Source organism: Falco biarmicus, chromosome 8, assembly GCF_023638135.1.
Source record: "Falco biarmicus isolate bFalBia1 chromosome 8, bFalBia1.pri, whole genome shotgun sequence".
NCBI lineage: Eukaryota > Metazoa > Chordata > Aves > Falconiformes > Falconidae > Falco > Falco biarmicus.
The window spans coordinates 53,599,033-53,619,358 of NC_079295.1; the positions used below are offsets into that span (position 1 = coordinate 53,599,033).

Here is a 20,326-nt window from a genome sequence, read left to right on the forward strand (position 1 = left end):
TACTACATTAATAATAACATTAATAAAACTTGATCTTTGGAATTAATCTCCAAAACAATTTCCATGCATAAGTAGCCAGATGTTGAAGGAAATTCCATATAAAGGAATCATACTGATTATACACTTTATATAAATCTTCCTTTTACTAAGGTTACACAGGTTTTTTTCCTGGATTATGGTGAAATAACTGTGTCATTCCACAAAGCAAAAATTATCTGTCCTTCAAAAGAGGGGAAAACTGTTTTCAAATGGGCAATTCTGCCAAAAAAAATGTTTCCATTGCATTAGGAGAAAGCAAAACATGGACATAGAGTTTCCACCATTCTCTTTCAGTGTCATAGGGGAAGTAGGATAAAATGATGGGAGAGAAGCTGCTCTCCAAATTTCCCCTTAAGAATATATGAGCTCATAATGGAAAACCAGAGTGTCATCAAAAGATGTTTTCACAATCTTTATGTTTTAATATTTAAAAATTCCTCTGATGGATCATAGCGAACTATCCCATCATGGAAGTTCCACACAGATGTGTCTGTGCTCCATAGCTGGCATGTAGCATTCTTGACTTGGTACTGTATTGCTCCATTTATCCTGTAACAAGAACTAAGCTGAGGCAATTATGTAGGCTTTATGCACATGTGTGCAAGCATACACTTTGAAAATGTGTGTTTACTTATATTAATCATTAACTATTCATGTTTCAGAACTAAGCAGGTATTCAAAGACTACATCAAGTTGGACAGATGCTTAAGCTATGCATTAGCGACCTTACAGTCAAAAAAGAAAAGCCACATTATGTGGTTGACATCAGCAAACAGGCAAGCTAAAATGGGTTGAGGAAGATGTAGGCAACACGTATGTAAAGTTACTTGTGCCCATATTTATCTGCTCAGCGACTGGATGCAGCTCTCAAGTTTTCTTGGTCATTGCTGGCTTGCTGTTAAACTGGTGTGTTATCTCAGAAGCGAATTTCAGAAATCTGAAATTGTCTTCAATGGGAACAAATTGTTGCCTAACCTTGATTCAGCCCAGGCTCTTTCTCATTTGTGAAAGGAGAGCTGCCCCCAGTGCTTCCCGAGGGCTGCAGCTGGAACAGGGTGGGCTGCAGGAGGGAAGGGCTGTCACTGTGCCCCGAGGCTTCCTCCCTGCCCTTGCTACGAGGTTTCTCCTGGGAGGAGAAGCAGCTGCATGGGAATGTGGTACACAGCCCAGCCTCCTCCTGACATACGTTTCAAAGGTAGTGAGGGGCTGGGATCAGAAGGAGACAATTTTGTCACCTGGAAGAATTTGGATACCTTTCACTTGCCTGTGCCCCAGCTGCTCCTGCCACACCTTTCCCAAAGGGCTTTCTCAGGCTGCCGTCCTCCTTCTGAACAGTGGAACAATGGCACAAGTGTCAGTGTCCTCATGCCCCCCCCCCTTGGCAAAGTGGCCTGGGTAGGAGCTGTTAAGACAGGAGCGTGAATATACACAGTGTATGTCAGTGGGGGACCCAAAACTGCCTGAGAAGACATTTGTCCCAAATGATCATGTAAGAGAGGAAGACGAGCATCAGCCATGTGCAAAGATGGCACATGTGCTTGTAACCCACACGTCCTCCCAACGTGTCTGTGTAAGACCGTCTGTATGTGTAGAAGGGGGAGATTAGAGCTCTTTGGGATAAATGCAGGGTAGAGATGTACAGGTGTTAATTACCATTTTGGAAGTGTCTAGTACTCTGGCTTATCTGTTTTATTATTGATACGGAATTCTCAGATGAATAGTTCACTGGTTGCTCATCAATTCTGTGTCAGAAATAAATCAATAAACCACTCTGATACAGATTCAGTACACAGTATGCGAAGGGGGCAGTTTTTCTCTGTGACAGAGGCGCCGTTTCAAACCAGCTTCGGAAAGCTGCGCTCACAGCCTGCAGCCCTCTCGCTCTGCTCTTACCCAGCTCTGGCCACCAGCTCCAGCAACGGGCAGCCTGGGCTGGTGTGTGACATACAGGCTGGGCACGCTGGCCTCAGCAGGGAGGTCGTTAGGCCCATTGGAGAATGCAATACTCTAATTTTGTGTTTTGCCACATGGGAAGGAGTTAAAGCTCAGCTGCCAAAGGTGTCTGTGATCCTACTCAAGCCGTGTTTCTTTAAAGAGGATGGCTAAGGAGAGAAAAGGATTCCATGGCAATCCTGTACATCTGTGTGAAGCTTTCAGCACCGTTTATCCAGAATCCTGAAACTACCCCCTTTCAAATTAGAGCATGACACCCTGTCTGCTGTTTGCCCCCCAGATGGGTGACAATAAACAGGAACCCCATGCACTGGGAACTGCTGGGGGTCATAATAAGTTTATCTCTGCTAATTTGGGTTGTTCCTCCTTTTTTTTTTCCCAGGTTCTTGCTGTATTTGGGGGCACCAAATACGCAACATATTGCAGATGTTTGTGTTTCATCTGTGTGAAGGACTTCTGACAGACCATTGACTGTAAACATATTGCAGATGTTTGTGTTTCATCTGTGTGAAGGACTTCTGACAGACCATTGACTGTAGCAGGAGGGACAGACACCGTCTTTTCATTGCTGGATTACTACATTATCGCTTTGATCCCTGGGCTATGGGAATACTCCTGTCACTAGAGAGCACACAGGATACAATTGTGTCTCTTTATGAATTCCTAAAGTATGTCTAGGTTGAATTTCAAACCATATATATATTTTTTTTTTTGCTTTTATAAGTAATGTATTTTTTCTTGCTTAAAACTTTTCAGTCGTCTTATTCAGGTTTGGAACAGGGCTAGAAGAACAATTCAGTTTTGGTTTGCCTGACAAATAAAGTGAATTGTTTTCTATCATTTCACAAATAATAAAAAAATCAACAGAAACATTCTCCTCATTTTCAAAGCATATGTTATATATGGGGCTTTGCTTATGCTTGAGTACAGGTCTAAAAGGAACATCAGTTTATAAAGAAAAAACAATAGCTTGTATTTAAAAGCTGCAACATAAAATAATGCGACAATCTCAGGTTTTTATCTCTTAAGACAGAACTAATTGTTCATTTTTTGTTTGTCCTAAGTCTCCATTTTTAGAATAAATATAATTCTAAAACAGCAGCTAAAAATTAATTTCCCCTTTGCTTTACTTCTGATTGATGTGGTAGCTGGGATTTTATTTCATGTAATTATTGCTTTCGTGCTTACCAGGTAGAAGTAGATTTAGTTTATTTAACTTTCTCTTTCTGTCTTCATAATGTATTTCCCATCAGACAGTTTTGGTAGTTTATTTAGTCTGTATTTACTCTTCCCCAGATGATGAAGAGGCAGTATGAGAGAGACAGAAAATCAGGCAGGAAAGGAAATGCCTCTGGCATAGCATAAAGGTCATAGTACAATCTCATAATCTCATTTCCTCTTTAAAGTTTACCTGGGAGTCCCAAACTTTTTTTTTTTTTGCTTTAGCTCTGCCACTATGTAAAAAAGGAACTCAAGCCACGTGTTGCAATTCTGTGGTATTGCGGTAAAACGGAGCATCCCTTTCCTTTAGCAGTTTAGATTTATAAGCGGGCCAGCACTTTGCTTCCTTCAGATCACAAAACCAACCTGCCTGGCAACTTCAGCCAACAGGCACCGCAGCAAAAGGTGAGAATTCCTTTCTTCTCTAATACTGGGGCAACACATCTGGTACTAGCTTCTTCAGATGAAACCAGTGAAAGCTTAAAACTATTTATTTAAAAGGGTATTTAAATAGTTGTTGTGACATTTTTCTCAGGACAGTATTTATATCCTTACGTGCCTGAAGTTAGGCACATAATGTATATATGTTTATAGCTCAGAATTGTTATCTAACTAACAGAACAGCTAATGTTATAAAGTAATAATCTTTTGTATCTTACCAATATTCATGTTGCTGGGGTGTGTGCATCGACAAATAGATGTTGGTGGTCAGTCTGTTCTCTGTTTTAAAAAACACACACCACCATTGGCTTGGCCCTGCCTTGAGCTGGGACTGGTCCAGGTGACATCCAGAGGTCCTTTCTGGCATAAACTATAACTATTCTGTGAGTCTTCATGAAGGAATCTGTGCTGATTTACAGAAGCTTGTGCTCCAGATCACAGGGGACATATGATATTGCCATACCCTCCTCCCCTATGAAGTGCTTAGGCAAGTGCACTAACTAGTGATGTTCAGAAACTGAGTTTATTTCGGATTAATTTTTCACTAAAATTTTGAGATGGGGAGAGGGGGTGTTCCCCACCACCACCTCAAAAATTGAATAGTTTTCCATGAAAATTGTTAACTTTTTTCACCAAAAACCTGAACCGTGAAGCTTTTCCCTAAAACCAGAAGGAACTTTTTGGTTTCCAAGGTTTCAATTTTGATGAAAGGTTAGTACAAAAAAGAAGGCATGTTTTACACCCTTCTCCAAGTTTCAGTTGATATTTCAGATGCTGGTTTTATGAAGCTTAGTGATGAATGGCCACGTTACGATGAAAGAAATCAGCATCTTGATTTCTGCAAAATGTGTTTTTCTTTCACAAATTACAGATAATCCTGCTTGCAGCAGAAAATCATTAGGAGCTAAGAGTATTTGCCTTTTAATGAAGCAATATACTGCTGATAGGCTGCCTGATAGTATCTGGCATTTCACAGGCCTGTGCCTGCCTCTAAGTACAGATGCAGACACTCTCTGGATACTACACTAGTAGCTTTGGCTCCCATCAATAGCTGCTGTGCGGTGTACAAAATCAGAGGGCACGTTTTCTTGGCCTCAGTCCAGAGAGAGCTGACTTCTGATCAAGGTTTGCTAATAACAGCAGGAGCTACCAGTGAGTAACAGATTTGATGCACATACTCTCCCTCCATAAAACCAAATAAAAATGTTTCATAGCACATGAGGAGAAATCAGGAGCACTACTCGACTTTCCTTGGAAAAAAAGAAACTGTTTGGGAGGAAAAAAAAACAAACGCAAACCACTCAATTTTGTGTTTTTCATGTGCATTCAGATTCCCACTGTAGTCAGAACAGACTTTGAAAGATACATTCACCAATCTCTTTTTCTAAGTCATGTTCCTATTAATTTGGCTTAATCTCCAGTTGAAAAAGGTCTGAAAATGTATCTAAATAACTGTCATTAATGTTTTTTATGCAGCTGGTAGTTACTACAGCATTTGGCAACTATGTTTTGTGTTTCGTGGGAGCTCTAGCTGTATTTTGAATTCAGGACAAATATACATTTATATATTGTATATACAGCTATATACTTATATATTCTCAAGGGAGATATATGTGTATGTATCAAATGAACACAGCAACAATGGTACACATATCCAGCCATGTCTGCAAATATAGCTGTGGCACTGATTCCAATAGGATTTTTGCCTGAAATTGCCTACACAATTAATTAGACTATGCAGCCTCGGGTAGATACTAGAACTAGTACCAGTTAGACATGTGTCAATACTGATGCCAGCTTTACACTGCGTTATTGACACTGCTGTCGCTTGTTCTCACAGAGATGGTGAAGACTGCAGTCCAGCAAAACACTTCAGCAGGTCCTTAACTTTATTCACAATGCTTTGTTTTAATAGGACTACTGACATGCTTAAACCAAGGAACATACTTTTAAGCTTTGTATGAATATGAATGGAATTTAAATTCCATTGATCCTTTAGTCCAATGCCTTGTTCATGCAGCTAGCCTCACTGGCACCAGCAAGACTCTTCTTGTGTGAGGAATATTTAACTGAGGGTCCTGGGAATGCTTCTGAGCTCCTGATCATAAGACCTATGCACATAACAATTTCCTCTAAGTTCCATGATTTCTTCTCTAAACTGGTTTGCAGTGTGAATAACAAGCGGATCAAAATCTTGGCTTGAGCAATAGTACAAACCTGATATTCAACTTTTGTGTACTCTAAGAGTTCTTAGAATGGGACAATATTTCTTAGTTCACTGGAACTGACTCTATCTTATTATCCTGTCCAACCCTGAGCTCAATTTCAGTACACACTCAACAATCCTCAATGAAGTTTAGTAATTTATTTTTTCTCTACAGATGTCTCATCTACCATTTGCCTTACTTTCATTTTTCTCCTTCGCTGCCCTTCTGCAAGCACAGTGGAAACTGAGGGAAAACGGTAAGCAGTCTTCATGTACTGAGACCCGCAGCTGACTGTAGGACACAAGGGTATTTCAGAATTATACTTGTTTCCACAAGCACAGAATTTGTTAACTATAGTATCCTAGGCCAAGGTTCTTCCCATTTGCTTGTGAATAACTAGCCGACTAATTGGTATTAATGGAAGAAATATTTTAAAGTCCTAAAATGTCAAACAACAGCCATTCTGAATATTTACATTAGAAACTGTCTTATTTCCTATTCCCTGTTCTCTTGTTTCAAAAGTTTTAGTCATGCAATCTAGAAGCAGAGATATTACCTTGTGACTTAGGCAACAGCCCACAAACAAGTGAGGAATTGTCAAAAACGGTATTTCACAGTAAAGCCTAAAACCTAGAAATAGTTTATCTCTGTTTTCTGGTTAATAACGTAAATGTAAATACATTTGTGAAAATATAGTGTCAGTAATAAACGAACAAATCTTTTGAATAACTTACCAGAAAACAGGACTAAATTCAGATAATCAAATTTGCTGTTCTTATTCACCCAGTGTAGCTCCATAACCCAGGCTGTCTTCAGTGTGATTATCCAAAAAGAAGGACCCTAATCAACATGAGAAAAGCATTGTCAATCTGATTGTGTTTTCCTTGTAACAAGTAATTCAATTACTTTTCCCCGTAACTTTACATTAAAAAATTATTGATCTTGTAGGTTTCCTAGGCAATGTTATGGTGCTGAAAACTGCAAATATGTTTTTCAGGATTGGGAATAATCTTTGTGTTTGAAGTCTGTAAGATTTACCTTGCTTGTGCTTCAAATACCCAGAGGCAGTTTGGGAAGCTTGTTGCTTGTTTTCTGCCATTTTAGATTCAGCATTTGACATGTACTTCTTAGAGTTTCTTCTTTGCGGTAAAGTCCTAAAGCTTTCATTCTGGTAGTGAAGTGCTCTGGTGGAAAGGTCTTAGATCTCACTGGAACTCTGATTTCCTGAGCTGGGTGCTTGCTGTGGTGCTGACTGAGAAACAAATTTTTTGCCATGTAGAAGCCTCTGGGGGCACTGAACATGGCTGGGGAGCCTGTGACAACAGCAGTGTATCTAAGCCACGACAAATATGAGAACTGTTGCCACACAGGAGCGTAAGTGAAGTTCTTCAGCCAACCACTGCAAAGAGACAAAAGACAGTTTACTTAACGGAATCGTTCCAAGTTACTTTGTTATGTGGCGTTACTTCAAATTTGGAAAAACCGGCAGGGCACTTCAGAGTTACAAGCTGGCATTTAGGAGACCACATCTCCCTGTTGCAGCCCGCTTAGCTCTGCTGTAGCTCAGCGATCCCCAGTCCCTTTGTAGTTGCTCCATGGGGACCAGGGTGATGGGAGTACAGACTGTTCCCTCTAGAAAATGGAAAGCAGCACCAGCTACAGGCAAATACAAACCACATACTCAGAGCTGCCCTCCTCCCCATCACTCACCTTTAATGATCTCAGGATTCACCATCATAGACCTTTGCTGCTGAAGAGGGCAAAGCATCATAGCTTTGCACCATAGCAAAGCACCATAGTACGGAGTGGTTTTACATGCCATTTTGTGAGCAAAGGCCACCAGCCACGTACAGGAGGAATACCTGGGCTTAGGGTGCACTTGAATCCTCACCTTTAAAGCAAAGGTATCTGCCTTCTTTCCATGGTTGTGAACCACTGTAAGATTCTCTGAGAACATGGGAAAAAAGCCACGTCGTCCCTATTGATCAGCAGGTTCTAGATGCACTGTAAATTTCTAAGTCAAACATCTTCTTGTAGTAAAGATTTCCAGGTGATGATGAGGCACTGGCAAGAAAGCCAGAGATTTGTTAGCAGTTTTCCCAGAGAGTAAAGCTGGAAAAAAGGGCTCAGTTCAAGCCTCACACTTAAGTATGAGGAGCTGCTAACACGTCTTTCTCTGCAATGTCCAGTGTATGTCATTGAATCAGAGTGGAATGATGAGACACCAGCTAAAAGAGTGAAGCTCACCTGCAATACCTCTGATGAAGCACTGCCAGTTTACTGGAAAAAGGACACCGAACTGAGGGGAACTGGAAAGACTCTGATTGCTGAAGTGAAAGAGTTCCCAGATGCTGGCAACTACACCTGTCTGACAGCTGATACCCATGAAATCATCAGCTATGATTTCTTCCTCATAACTAAAGTAGACTCCAATGGGCAAATGATAAGGTCGATTCTGAAAAGCTTTAAAGGTAGGGTCATAAGATGATGTGATGTATCTTGCTCAGCTTTCTGCACCAGAGCTTTGTGAGGGCCAGAGGGCTCTGGAGAAATGCATGAGAAATACCCACGTTAAAATAGGTCCCCCTCAAACGCTTTACTGACAGTGAAGGGCAAATGATTCCTTCTGTGGGTTTGCATAGGGTGCAGCTGATGAGCAGCGTAGGAACTGGTTGCTGTGGGCTGAATGTGGGACTCCCTAGACCTATAGGATGGAGTGGTGGTAGGAACAATTAGATCCAGGATAACATCAAGATCACACCACTGCTTTTCTGGTGGGGGAGCAATAGAGTGGCTTTGCCTCCATCTCACAGATCCAGCACTCAGGAGAGGGTTTGCAAAGCCAGGGCTACGTGATTTGACAGAACCAGGAACCAACCTAGATTTTGAGTGCTGTCATTTGGGCTTCTCCATTTCTGATTAACCCACTGGGACAAGCCTGTGTTGTTTAGCATTTTCTGCATGAACCTCGCTCATGCAGTCCCTCACTGTAGTGCCAAGAACTTAGGCATCTCCAAGGCTTTTTCCCTGGCTCCTGAATGCACATATCAGGTCCAGTAGGCTGGTCTGCCAGTTGGCTACATCCAGGGTACAACACAGAGTTGCAGATCTGCAGTGCTGGGCAGCAGAAACAAACCACACACCTACAATGAGGCCTCATTCATTTCTCACGCTGGAAACATTCCCCATCAAGGGCCCCGGTGTGTGAAGCCATGGGATTATCCACTGCGTGCGCCCTTGCGGGCAGGGGAACAAACACCGAGTTTGCCAACTGAATAGCTGCAACCTTTCCTTGTGAAAGGAACAATGGGTTTATCTATAAACATCTCTTTACTGACAGCTATCCAGCAGCTTGGGTATGCTCTAGCTCCTGCCGATAGCCACGTAGATGTGGTTGATGTGGCGCCACGTAAACCAGCCTTCAGCCACTAACTGTGGTTATATGGCTTTTTAGCTGCAGGTTGGCCGCCCCAGGGGCAGCATGCGACTGCATCTGCCTACGTGCCCACCCCCTGTCAAAGCAGATGGGAGTCTGTAGAATTACTGTTTCATCTCTGCTTTGACCATTTTGGCAAAAAGAGTAAATAAATCATGTTTTCTTTCTTTTTTTTTTTTTTCCATCTAGAGCCAAACAGGACATTTTTAAAATGTGAAGCAAAGAACTACTCTGGAATTTTCATATGTTCATGGATGACAGAAAATGAGAGTCCAAATGTGAAGTTCACAATCAGAAATCTAAAAGGGTAAAAGCTTGTACTTTCCTTAACAACCTCATAGTAAGGCTGGAAGAGCCCTCGTGTTACTGTGTGTAGGAGATTCTGGATTTTAGGCTATTGAGGGCACGTAGAAGGCAAGGAATCCTATTTCCAAAGCCTGAACTTCTGCAAAATGTTTAGAGACATCACTGGGACTAACTTAACTAATAAGCGTATGGAAGTTGCTCAGAAATTAATAAATACTTGAAAATGGAGCAACCCCCAGTGGATGTTACAGCTGCTACAGTACAGCCACAGAATAACTTAAGCAATAACAAAAACAGTTCATGCAGGGGAGACAGAGGAAGTTGAGCCAAAAGCAGAAACAATCATAGCACTGAGTCCCTTCATAGCAGATCCAGTGGAATTAAGGGAGTGGGAGGCTGCACCCACTGCAGAAGCCACATGTCCACTCACAAGTCTCTGTTGAGGAACACTGCAGAAACCTGCGAGGGAAATATGTGAGGGGAACCTTGTGGGGATTTCCTACCTCCCACTACTCTGGGGGGTTTCTCCAAAACATGGAGTGCTGCAGCAAAGGTCACTTCAGTTTGTTAAAGAAGAAACAACTGCAAAGCGTTTTATTTTGCTGAATGCCAAAATAGAACCAGATTCAGGTAGTACTTTACAGATAGCTTTTATTATTTATTTCCCATTGGATACATTTTAGCCTTTCCTTGTTTCTTCCAGCAAGGTTTTGGAAAGGGCTAAGGAACAAAGTAAGATACTAGAGCTTGTCATGGGGCAGTGGTAATAGAAATGAGACATCCCGTTTTAGGTTTAAACACTAATTCCTTCTGCAAAGGCAGGGGAGCTTGTGTGATTTTACATTAATATGTAATACAGCACCGAAAACGTAAGAACTACCACTGAACTGTTCCTGCAGCTGATGAAGCGCAGCTGTAAAATAATACAGGCAACATCAAAATATTACCTTACCAACTACGTTTTCATTGTGGCAACAAATTCTCAGAACAAACCAGCATTTCCAGTACTTTTCTCTGTTCTGTATTCAGCTCTCAAGGAGACATAACCTGCAGCAGCCCTGTAGCTCACAGTGATAATTCCGTGACTGAATACACAGCCCAGTGCCAGAAAGAAAACTACTGTCCATTTGCTGAAGAGCACCAGCCAATTGAGATGTTCCTGGAGGTTATTGATGAGGTGGAATATGAGAACTACACTAGCAGCTTCTTCATCAGAGATATCAGTGAGTAGACCAGGAACCATGATTAATTCTTAGCGTTATTCTCACTGCTGATAGTGGAACTAACAACAGTATCTGATCAAACCAAGCTTGGGAATCCCTGCCCTATTCTACTGTAAATCTGTATCAAGCCCCAGTTACAGGAACAGGGGAAAACAAATCATAGCAGCAGTCCGGAAAAGGATGAGGAAGTGAAGAATCAACATCTCCCTAGCTTGTGACCTCCAACCCTCTCACCCCCACACCTCCCAGAAGTTTCTGTAGCATTCTCTATTAGATGGACATGGTTTGGAAGGGGTATGTGAGAGAAATCAGAGAATAACTAATAACCCATCAGGCTCTTCTCCGAGAACAGCAGATTTACTCAGATAATGATTAACACCGTGTATGCTTCCCTCCTGATGCATTCTTACAGATGGGCATTGAGGGCAGATGAATAGAAAATGACAGGAAATAAGAGGACCAGTTGTGACCATGATGCCACAGGGCACAGAAAAATGAAGCAGCATCCTAAAGAAACAGATGTTTTGCTAAATACCCTAACAGTCAGCTGGGATATCCCTCTGTGTCCAACAGAGCCCTCTGCAACCTTCCAGGAAAAAAAAAAAAATAAAAAAAAATAAAAAAAAAAGGATCTTACCCAGAGAGACTCTGGGAGTGTTCTTGATTTTCAGTAAGAAGCAATCAAGGCAGTTCTTACACATCATGTCTACTCTCTTAATGTCAGGGAGGCTCCCAAAGCTGATTTCTATAAAATGATCAACAGTAATACACCAACACCTGCTATTATGCTGCTAATGTGAATTAATTACTTCTACATTTTCTCTTGCAGTAAAACCTGACCCACCCCAATGTCAGTATGTGGCCACAAATGGAACAGTGACCTGGACATATCCCAGAACATGGAGCACACCAAAGTCCTACTTCCCTTTGACTTTCAGGGTCCAAGTTGAAAGTACAGAGAAACACAAAACCCAGGTGGAGATACAACATTTGAAACACAATTTTCTTGCTTGAAAAGACAGTACAAATAATATAAGCTAACTATGCAAGAATCATGAACTAAAATAAAATTTTAAAAAAGGGTGCTGAGACCCAAATGTGGCAAGGTTCTGTCTTGGCAGAAAAAGATCTCCTTCCCAGTTCTATGAGCAGTAAGATCCAAGCAACACACTCTGGGGTGGATGCAACACTGATCTAACTGGGGAGATAAAATCGTGCCCAGCATTGTACAGCTGCGCTAGTGTGAAAGAAGTGTTTACTAACTCATTAGTAGGCTGTGTGGGTCCTAATGTGGGAAAATCCCAATTTCCAAATCAAGAAATCTAGGATCTGTTGCACTGTTTCCCTTGTATGTTGTTTGTACCTGCATAGCTCAGGCCTTCTTTATAGGTGAATTGGCAAATAAGGAATCGGTGACTCATTTGGTAGCATTTCTGTGGAAAATGGTGAAGACTACAGTCTTTGCCACTCACTTCTCAGTTATTAGTTAATTGCTAACTAAACATTTCTACTCTGTATTAGCTTTAAATCACAAAATGGTTTTGCTTCTTTTGGTAATGCTAATGGATACACTAAAGGGTACACGACAGCAGTGTGGTGATTTGCCTAGGCTGGCAAAGAAATCAACAGCAGACACGGAAAGAAATACACAAACCAGCTGACCGCAGTGCAGGTCCTTAACTACAGTGCTGCTCCTCCCTGGTTCAGCAATTAGAAAAGTAAAAAAATGTAATGATCATTCCAGTTTGTCGACTGATTAAACCGAAGACACTAGAGGATGTCTTTTTCTACGCGAAAAAAAAATTAGCAAGCCTGTACCAGCAGATGGGGCCATGCCCCTGGTGCTGATTCCTTGATTTTGGTAGAGTTGTCTCGTACAATCCCTTAGGTAGAGAAACTGGTGAGTCTATGGAGTGCTTCTTGTATCAGCCGCAACTCCTCGGTGGGAATTTCAACGATACTGAAAAGCAGCAACTTCTGCCTTTTAGGGTTCCTGCTCTGGGGGAAGAAGAAAGCAGAGAAAAACCCAGATAAACAAATAAACCCTTTGCTTTAATGACGGTTTCAGTTTGGGGTTTGGAACACATTACAACACTAATTTCAGTGGGAACTGGGCTTTTTAGTTCTCACAAGTCCTGATGACTTTGGTATCTGTGGGTGAAGATACTGCTTTTGAAACAACAGACTACTAGTGGGCTTTGGACTACATGTGCTTATTGCAGTCTGTCTGGCCCTTCATGGTATGTTCTGCTTGACTTTTACAATCTGCTGATGGAGCTGTGCCCCGTTCTTCGTTCTTCGTAGGTGTATGATACTGATGAGCAGTCTATTCAGATTCCAGTGACTGGGCCAAAAGACAAGATCTCCGTCCAGGCCAGGGATCGCTATTACAACTCATCCTGGAGTGAGTGGTCTGCACTTTGCAGGTAAGACTTAAAGAACCTTTTTCTGGAGGAGCAGGGATGATTCCTTACTTAGGAGAGTAAGGAGTCTGTGAAATTTTGCTTCTTAAATATTCATTTATTTCACCTTTCATCATAACAATTTTTTGTCTCCTAAACATTTTTTCATGAAGTCAAGTACTTTTTTTTGAAGGGCTATAGCTGGGCAGGTGCCTGACTCTCATCAATTGAAGCTGAATCCCTAATCCCCATCAGATTTGGGACCATGGGAACTTCTGAGCCTTGCATTATGTGGTCCTGAGTCCTTCAGAGAAACTGAGTGCTGGCATTTCATTAGATGGCTCAGACCAGCAAAGCTTTATTGAGAAGTGAACTAAAAATCTAGGTCTGAGGAAAAAACACATAAATGTATTGGGCTGTCTAAACAATGATTCTCTTTAAAAATAATACTTGAGGAAACAATTAGAAACCATTTAAATCAGAGATGAAACAATGGATATAGGTCCATGGACATGGGCAGGTTTCTACCTAACTAGGCAATTATAAAATATTCTTTAAGAAATAGATGAGCAGTTGGCCATTGCCAGTGTAACTCATGCTGATTTTTATCCTTTCTGTTCATTAATAGCTTATGAGTTAATGTTAGGCATCTAAATACAGCAGACAATCCATATACAGCCAAGTTTTTCCAGTAAAATGAGAAAGGGAGTGAGAGAGAGGATGTATTTGCTATTAGAAAGAAAAGCTATTAGCAGCTTCTGCTAGTCCTAGGAATGGCTGTTTTCTTATTCTATGAATTGATTAGGGTTCTCTGACAGCTCTAGATTACTCTCAGCCTAGCTATCCAGGTCAGAACGTATTTTTAAATATGGAAATAGCCTCCTTCAGATCAACACCAAAAAGAATTACGCAGATTATTTTTTTATCTTCTTCCTCTCTTCTGTTTTGTAATTTTGAGGTGGGTGGTTTTTTTCAATTAGATGTGGACGCAAATCTCTCTGACCTCCAAGCTTCCAGAGCCACACTGTTGAAAAGGTGTAAACTTTTATTTGAAACACTTGAAACACCTGAAACGAGATCACAACTGCTCTGTGAATCCAGTCCTCATTGGTACAGGGGCATCTATAGATACCACTGGGAACTGAAGGAATTTTTTTGAAGGGCTATAGCTGGGCAGGTGCCTGACCCTCATCAGTTGAAGCTGAATCCCTAATCCCCATCAGACTTGGGACCATGGGAACTTCTGAGCCTTGCATTATGTGGTCCTGAGTCCTTCAGAGAAACTGAGTGCTGGCATTTCATTAGATGGCTCAGACCAGCAAAGCTTTATTGAGAAGTGAACTAAAAATCTAGGTCTGAGGGAAATAAAGATAATTTTTATGTATATTTTCTTTCTCTTATTTTACAGATAGCCAGTAAGAGATTCTAGCAGAATGGCACAAAGCTCCTAAAGAAAGACAAGAATGAATTAGCGCAAGAACATAAGCATAATTAGAAGAAAAATCTGCATTTGAGTTATTAATAAGCCATACCATATCTTTCTTGCAATAGATTAATATTGTCCTGCTGCTGGCAGCTCTTTTAAGCTCCCCAGTTGAGTAACAACTTTAGCATACATCATGTTATATTAACATGTAGAGTATTTTGATATCTTAATGTCAGCTGTTATTGTAGGTTCTGCACGTTAATTATTTATTTATTTATTTATTTATTATTATTTATTTACTCGACATGACTTGCAATGCCAGATGATGGCAGTTGCTATTCAAACGGTTTCATATGTTAATTTATTTGGAAAGTAACTTGCTGAAAGAACTGGTTTAGCATTCCATTATTTAACTATTAAATTATTTAATTATTTATTTTTATTTATTTTGTTGACATGTGTCAGCATATAAAGCCTTGGCTGCATGTATCATGTATCAGGGCCATCCTCATCATCCAATCTGATGGCAGATGTTTTAGTAAAAGAAGGAATTGCAAGTTCAGAGTCCTAGAAATGTTAGCTGCTGCATTTTGTCAGCTTTCTGTGCCTACATCATGTTGATGCCCAGCTGGTGAACACTGCAAATGAGAGACCAGCCACTCTCAAAGCCCCACACTTGCGGCTGAAGCCAGGCTGCAGTGGAAGCAATGGGATAGCTGGCACAGAGGCAGCTTTGAGGTGCTGTGGTTGAAACAGTCCTGTTGCCACCTCTCAGAAGGGAAATGGGAGCCGGTAGCTGAATAGAACACCTCCTAAGCAAAGCTCCCTTTCTTTCATACTTGTGATCATTGGAGGCTTTATTCAGTCACTTTATTCAGTGACCCATGTGTAGCCAGCACATCCCTTGCAGTGGAGATTTCTGACAATAAAATTCATTCAGACCTGTCGTGCCACAGGCAAACCCACAGGGCACAAGTAGTCAGGAATCTGCAACTGAAACCAAGGCAGCTTAAATTACGTAAGTTTAATTGCAGTATATCTGATATTTCAGAAAGCAATTGTTTACTGGGTTTATGTGGATGTTAAGCATCTAATTAAAATTAGAGTTTTAGAACACAGATTTTTATATTTCATTTTGAAAGTATTTTCCTACTACTGCAACATGTGCTAGGTGTCTTCACAGAACCATAGGTAGGAAAAACACCCTCAGGTCCTGGTTCTAAATTGCTTACAGTGTAAGTCCCCAGGTCTGGAAAAAAGCAAAAGCATGTGTTGAAGCCTGTATGTTTTTGTCAAACCACCTAAATCCTGACTTTCAGGAGGGCAAAATAAAACATTAAAATATCTTTGAGGATTTAGGCCTCAAAGGATTTAATCCCCGATACAGAACCACTGAAATTAAAGAAAGACTTCCATTGTGACCATGCTTCCTTTTTTCCAGTCTTAGCAAAGGGTGGTTAATTTAAGATACTTAAACATTGAAATGTGGGAAGTATCAGATATTACAGAAAACTTGATAATCTAGCTACAAGTGCTGTTAGTATTTATTAATATTAAATGTACTCATTTCTGCTATAAATGCAATTCACTGTGCTTGTTTTACAAAGGAGCTTACAATAAATACATCTGAAAACAAGAACATTGGGTTTACTTGTGATGTTTTAAGAAGAATGGTTAATATCACTCTTCGCTTTCCTACCAGAATATTAAACGCTACCTGTGAGGCACTGTTTGTAAGAAGAGGCATTATTACTGATTAATTTTACCAAATTCATGGCCTGTAAAACTGTACAGGACAATGCAGAAAAGTGAAGTCTGTTAGTCAGCATTCTCTTCTAAAGCTTCTTCTGCAGGCGGAGTGATTGTGTCATTCGCAGTCTCGCTGAAGTTCACTGGCCTTTGTGGTCGGGAGGTTTCCAACTGAAACCAGGCTGACATGTAGCTTGAGGTCTTTGAGGTTTCTCTCTAATACCGTTGGTACCGTGTTCAGAATTAGTAGGACCTTCCTGTTCTCCAGATATCTGGGCTGAAACCCTGGCACCGTTGAAACCAAACATTGAAACCTCTCATTAACTTCGTTTCAGCCTAGTTTTCACTCTCAGAAATACTCAGGCTAAATTTACAAGTATCCTGACGGAGATTGTATTGATCTATATTACCTTTAGAGGAACATGCCTTTCTGCCGTGATCCCTTAAGGTGAGTTAAACTTTCCTACATGAAGCTTTTCTGGCATAGATCATGAGGTAATGAGGAGTGGGTAGTAAAGAAAGTCACCAACATTTCAGCCAGTTTTTCACCCAGCGTACAGTGCACCCATCCCAGCCAGGAGCAGCCAGTTTCTCCAGGAGATGCTGTGGGAGATGGTGTCAAAGGCTTTACTAAGGTCCAGGTAGACAACACCCACAGCCTTTCCCTCATCCGTTACATCAACTTAATTGTAAAACAGCTGCTCTGTAAGATATAAAGTTCACTTCAACCCTTGATTATCTATTTCCTGGACCTTATATGGGTCCAAGTGCCTCTGAATATCTGCTCTAGAAATTGTCAGACTCTCCCATCCCCGAGGAACTCTCTAGATAGCATAAAAAGGTGTTAATGTCACAGTGGAAATATTCACTATGGTGGCTCCATACACTGGAGAAAATTTCCCAACATACTCCATCTAGCCAAGAAAATAATAGTTGATGTGTCAGTTAATCCTTGTACTTCTCTTTCTTAATTCCTCATCTCGCTGCACTGCAAATAATTTGGAAACCTTATAAACGTCATAATGTATAGACTAAATCAGGCTGCACAATGTACAAAATTGCCCCCAAAAAACTTTAGATTGCAAAATCAAAGCTTCTGAAATGAAATGATAGAACAGAGTTTATTCCTGAGGCCCCATGGTATAAGTCATTAATCTTATCGACACGCAATAGGTTTTCTGCTGGACCTCTGTCTTGCGCAGTGACCCAGCCTTCTCTGGGAAGGGGCAGCTCCTCCGGCTTTCTATTCATACTCGTCATTCAACACGTGGCTTTAGGTTTTGCCGACTGCACCTCCCTAAATCTGCACTGAACAGAGACCGATTCCAGGGCTTTTTGTGAGTGCTCCTCATCTTAAAGAATGCTTTACACATAGTTGGTGTACTTAACGACACACTGATAGATTGCAGCAGGAGCTTGCTATCCTCTTAAGTGCTTCAGCCATTACAGCTGGGTAAGTGCTTGCTAAAGGGGAAAAAAGGCTTGTGACTAGTTCGGGGTTCTGTGAGAGAACACAGATTTCAGGTCCAAATGCTTCACATCCACCCTTCCTTCCATGTTGACCTTCCTCCTGTCTCTCTTGTTCATAAGTTGTAGCTTCTCTTTTATAAAAGTTGTAATATTTTTAATAGAGGCAAAACCAATACATGTCTTCTAACCTTGTTCTGAGACATGAAAAAAAACTTAAAAGAAACCTTTCCTCAAATATGTCAGTCTGATTTACTTCAGTGTAACAGAACTTCAGAGTCCTAAACACCTGGAAAGGTGTTTCCACAAAATAGAAGGCAATTTAAAGTAAGTCATATTCAATGCTTGCTGTCCAATTCATTCAGTGATGAGAGTTAAGCTGTTCATGCCTGCTTTGCGTGTATCTGTGAAGAATCAAGTCATTCAGAAACATCAATGGTATGACATTAAGTAACTCAAAGGATTCACAAGCTAGTTGCACAATAGTAGGTATCACAGCCTTGTAATTGATCTTCAAGAGATCAGAAAATACAAATAAAAATAATAAAAATCAGCTCCAGCCTTTGCAGAAAGTCATGGTGTTGGGTTTTTTTAGTTTCTACAATAACGTATGAAACCTTCAGCTGGGATCTGTCCCAGCTTGACACCTGCAATTTTAAAGAAAGGCTCCTTTGATCTTTCTTAAGGTGTGGAAAATAAGAAATTCACCTTCCTTCAGGCAGATACCCAAATGTTTTGACACAGTTTGATGCCTTAAGAAATACATCACTTGGTTCTCAAATCTTCCATTGAGCAAGACTTTAAAAGTCTGATACAGTAATTGCACATGGGTGGACAACCGTAACCACCCACACACAATAAGATTGAAGGAGCCCGTGTACTGTGTTGTGTATAAACATGCACTGGAATCACTAAGAGGTCTGAATTCCCACTCGTGACCATATCAGTATCTGTCTTGGCTTGTACATTTTTCCCAGGTGCACATGGTGTGAGACTGTATTTTTCCTATTCCATGTGCCATTTTTTCAGCACTGTTGATGTCCTCAATGCGAGGCATTCCATCATATGAATGGGAACAAGCTACTGCGCATCAGTGCTTTCTGGAAAGCAGCCAGATAACATCCTCCCCTGCAGAATAAAGCAGGCACTTAACTAATGACGTGCTGCAGCAGAATATTTGGCATCACATTTGTGCTCCATTTGGGACTCCAAAAATAAAAGCAATATATCAATAATTGTGACAAATGTTCCCACTCTCAGAAAAATATGCACTAATATTTTATCAGATGTAACAGGCCCATTAAAGTGAATAAACATTTGTTCACCAAGTAATTGCTTTTTCTTCTTCAAAGTAACAACTTGGAGAGGTAAGAAGTTAGGAAAAGACAAGATATCATGATAAAAGTGGAAAACTACCAGAGACCCACAATTAACGTACCTGTGTTCAGACAGTACCTCCCAGCTCAATGGAAACCAGCATAAGTTTGCTGATGAGGCCAAAATTTCCCTCACAATTTTTCAATCCAAACAGATTATGTACCATAAATTTCAGAATTAGTTTTAGATATGGTGAAGAGGCCTTACACAGCTCTGGAAAGTAGGTATTACTAAACAGATCTGAACACTTGTTTGCCAACAAGCAACATTTTTTGCAAGTAGCTAAAATAAATCCAATGTGCTAGTCTATTGCCTGTGTCTGCTTTGTCATATCTAGAAATGTTAACTTATAAGGACAAATATAATGTGCCTCAAAGTCCCCAAGCAGCTGACTGCCAGCAACAGCTGGCGTTCACCTACGAGAATCACAGAGTCAGTTCAGGTTCGAATGGACCACTGGAGGTCACCTGGTCCCCCACATCCCCACCCCGCTACCAGACCATGGCCAGTTTAGAACAAAACCATTTTTTAATATATCAAATGATCTCTCTGGGCAAGTTGTTCCAATGCCTGACTACTTTCATTGCAAAATTTGTTTTCTTCACATTTAACTGGAATTTCTCTTGCTGCAATTTACGCTATTCTCTCTCACCTCAAAGGAGAGTCTGGCTCTTGTCTTCTCTGTACATCCCTCTAAAGTAACCAAAGACAACAATGAGGCTTTGCCTTCTTTCTTCAGAATTAAAAAAAAAAACAACAACAACAACAACAACAACAAAAACTAAATCCCAACTCAAAAAGACCGAACAAACCACTTCTTTCAGTCTTTCCTCACATGACATGTACTTCATCCCTCTAAACATCTTGGTGGTCCTTCACTGGATTTGATCCAGTATTTCAGTGTGCTGGGGGACTCAGAACTGGACACAGAACTCCAGATGCAGCCTCACAAGTGCTGAACAAGTGGAAAACAATGGTTTATTTTTTTTACTTGATAATTACATCCTTACTAATACAGCCCAGTATGCAGAGCTGGACTTGTACACTGTAGGGGCAAACCATTGACTCATGTTCAACTT

General features: G+C 40.8%; 1 protein-coding gene across 2 annotated transcripts; it reads left to right on the plus strand.

The window, feature by feature from the left end:
- The first annotated feature begins 2,957 nt into the window (after positions 1-2,957).
- IL12B (interleukin 12B) lies at positions 2,958-16,258 on the plus strand. 2 transcript variants are annotated; one of them, XM_056348810.1, is made up of 8 exons: positions 2,958-3,618; positions 6,036-6,117; positions 8,051-8,332; positions 9,487-9,604; positions 10,633-10,826; positions 11,656-11,801; positions 13,131-13,252; positions 14,637-16,258. In XM_056348810.1, exons 2-8 carry the CDS (start codon positions 6,036-6,038, stop codon positions 14,638-14,640), a joined length of 948 nt encoding a protein of 315 aa, XP_056204785.1. In that variant the 5' UTR covers positions 2,958-3,618; the 3' UTR covers positions 14,641-16,258. The 2 variants fall into 2 exon arrangements, with proteins under 2 accessions (XP_056204785.1, XP_056204786.1); XM_056348811.1 differs by lacking the exon at positions 14,637-16,258 and having other exon boundaries at positions 13,131-13,256.
- Positions 16,259-20,326: the final 4,068 nt, after the last annotated feature.

Bases quoted from the DNA above. Each gene is read 5' to 3' on its own strand.
- IL12B (XM_056348810.1), top strand. From the start codon at position 6,036: ATGTCTCATCTACCATTTGCCTTACTTTCATTTTTCTCCTTCGCTGCC. The intron at 10,827-11,655 runs GTGAGTAGACCA...TTTCTCTTGCAG, and splicing joins CTTCTTCATCAGAGATATCA to TAAAACCTGACCCACCCCAA. The intron at 11,802-13,130 runs GTGGAGATACAA...CGTTCTTCGTAG, and splicing joins CAGAGAAACACAAAACCCAG to GTGTATGATACTGATGAGCA.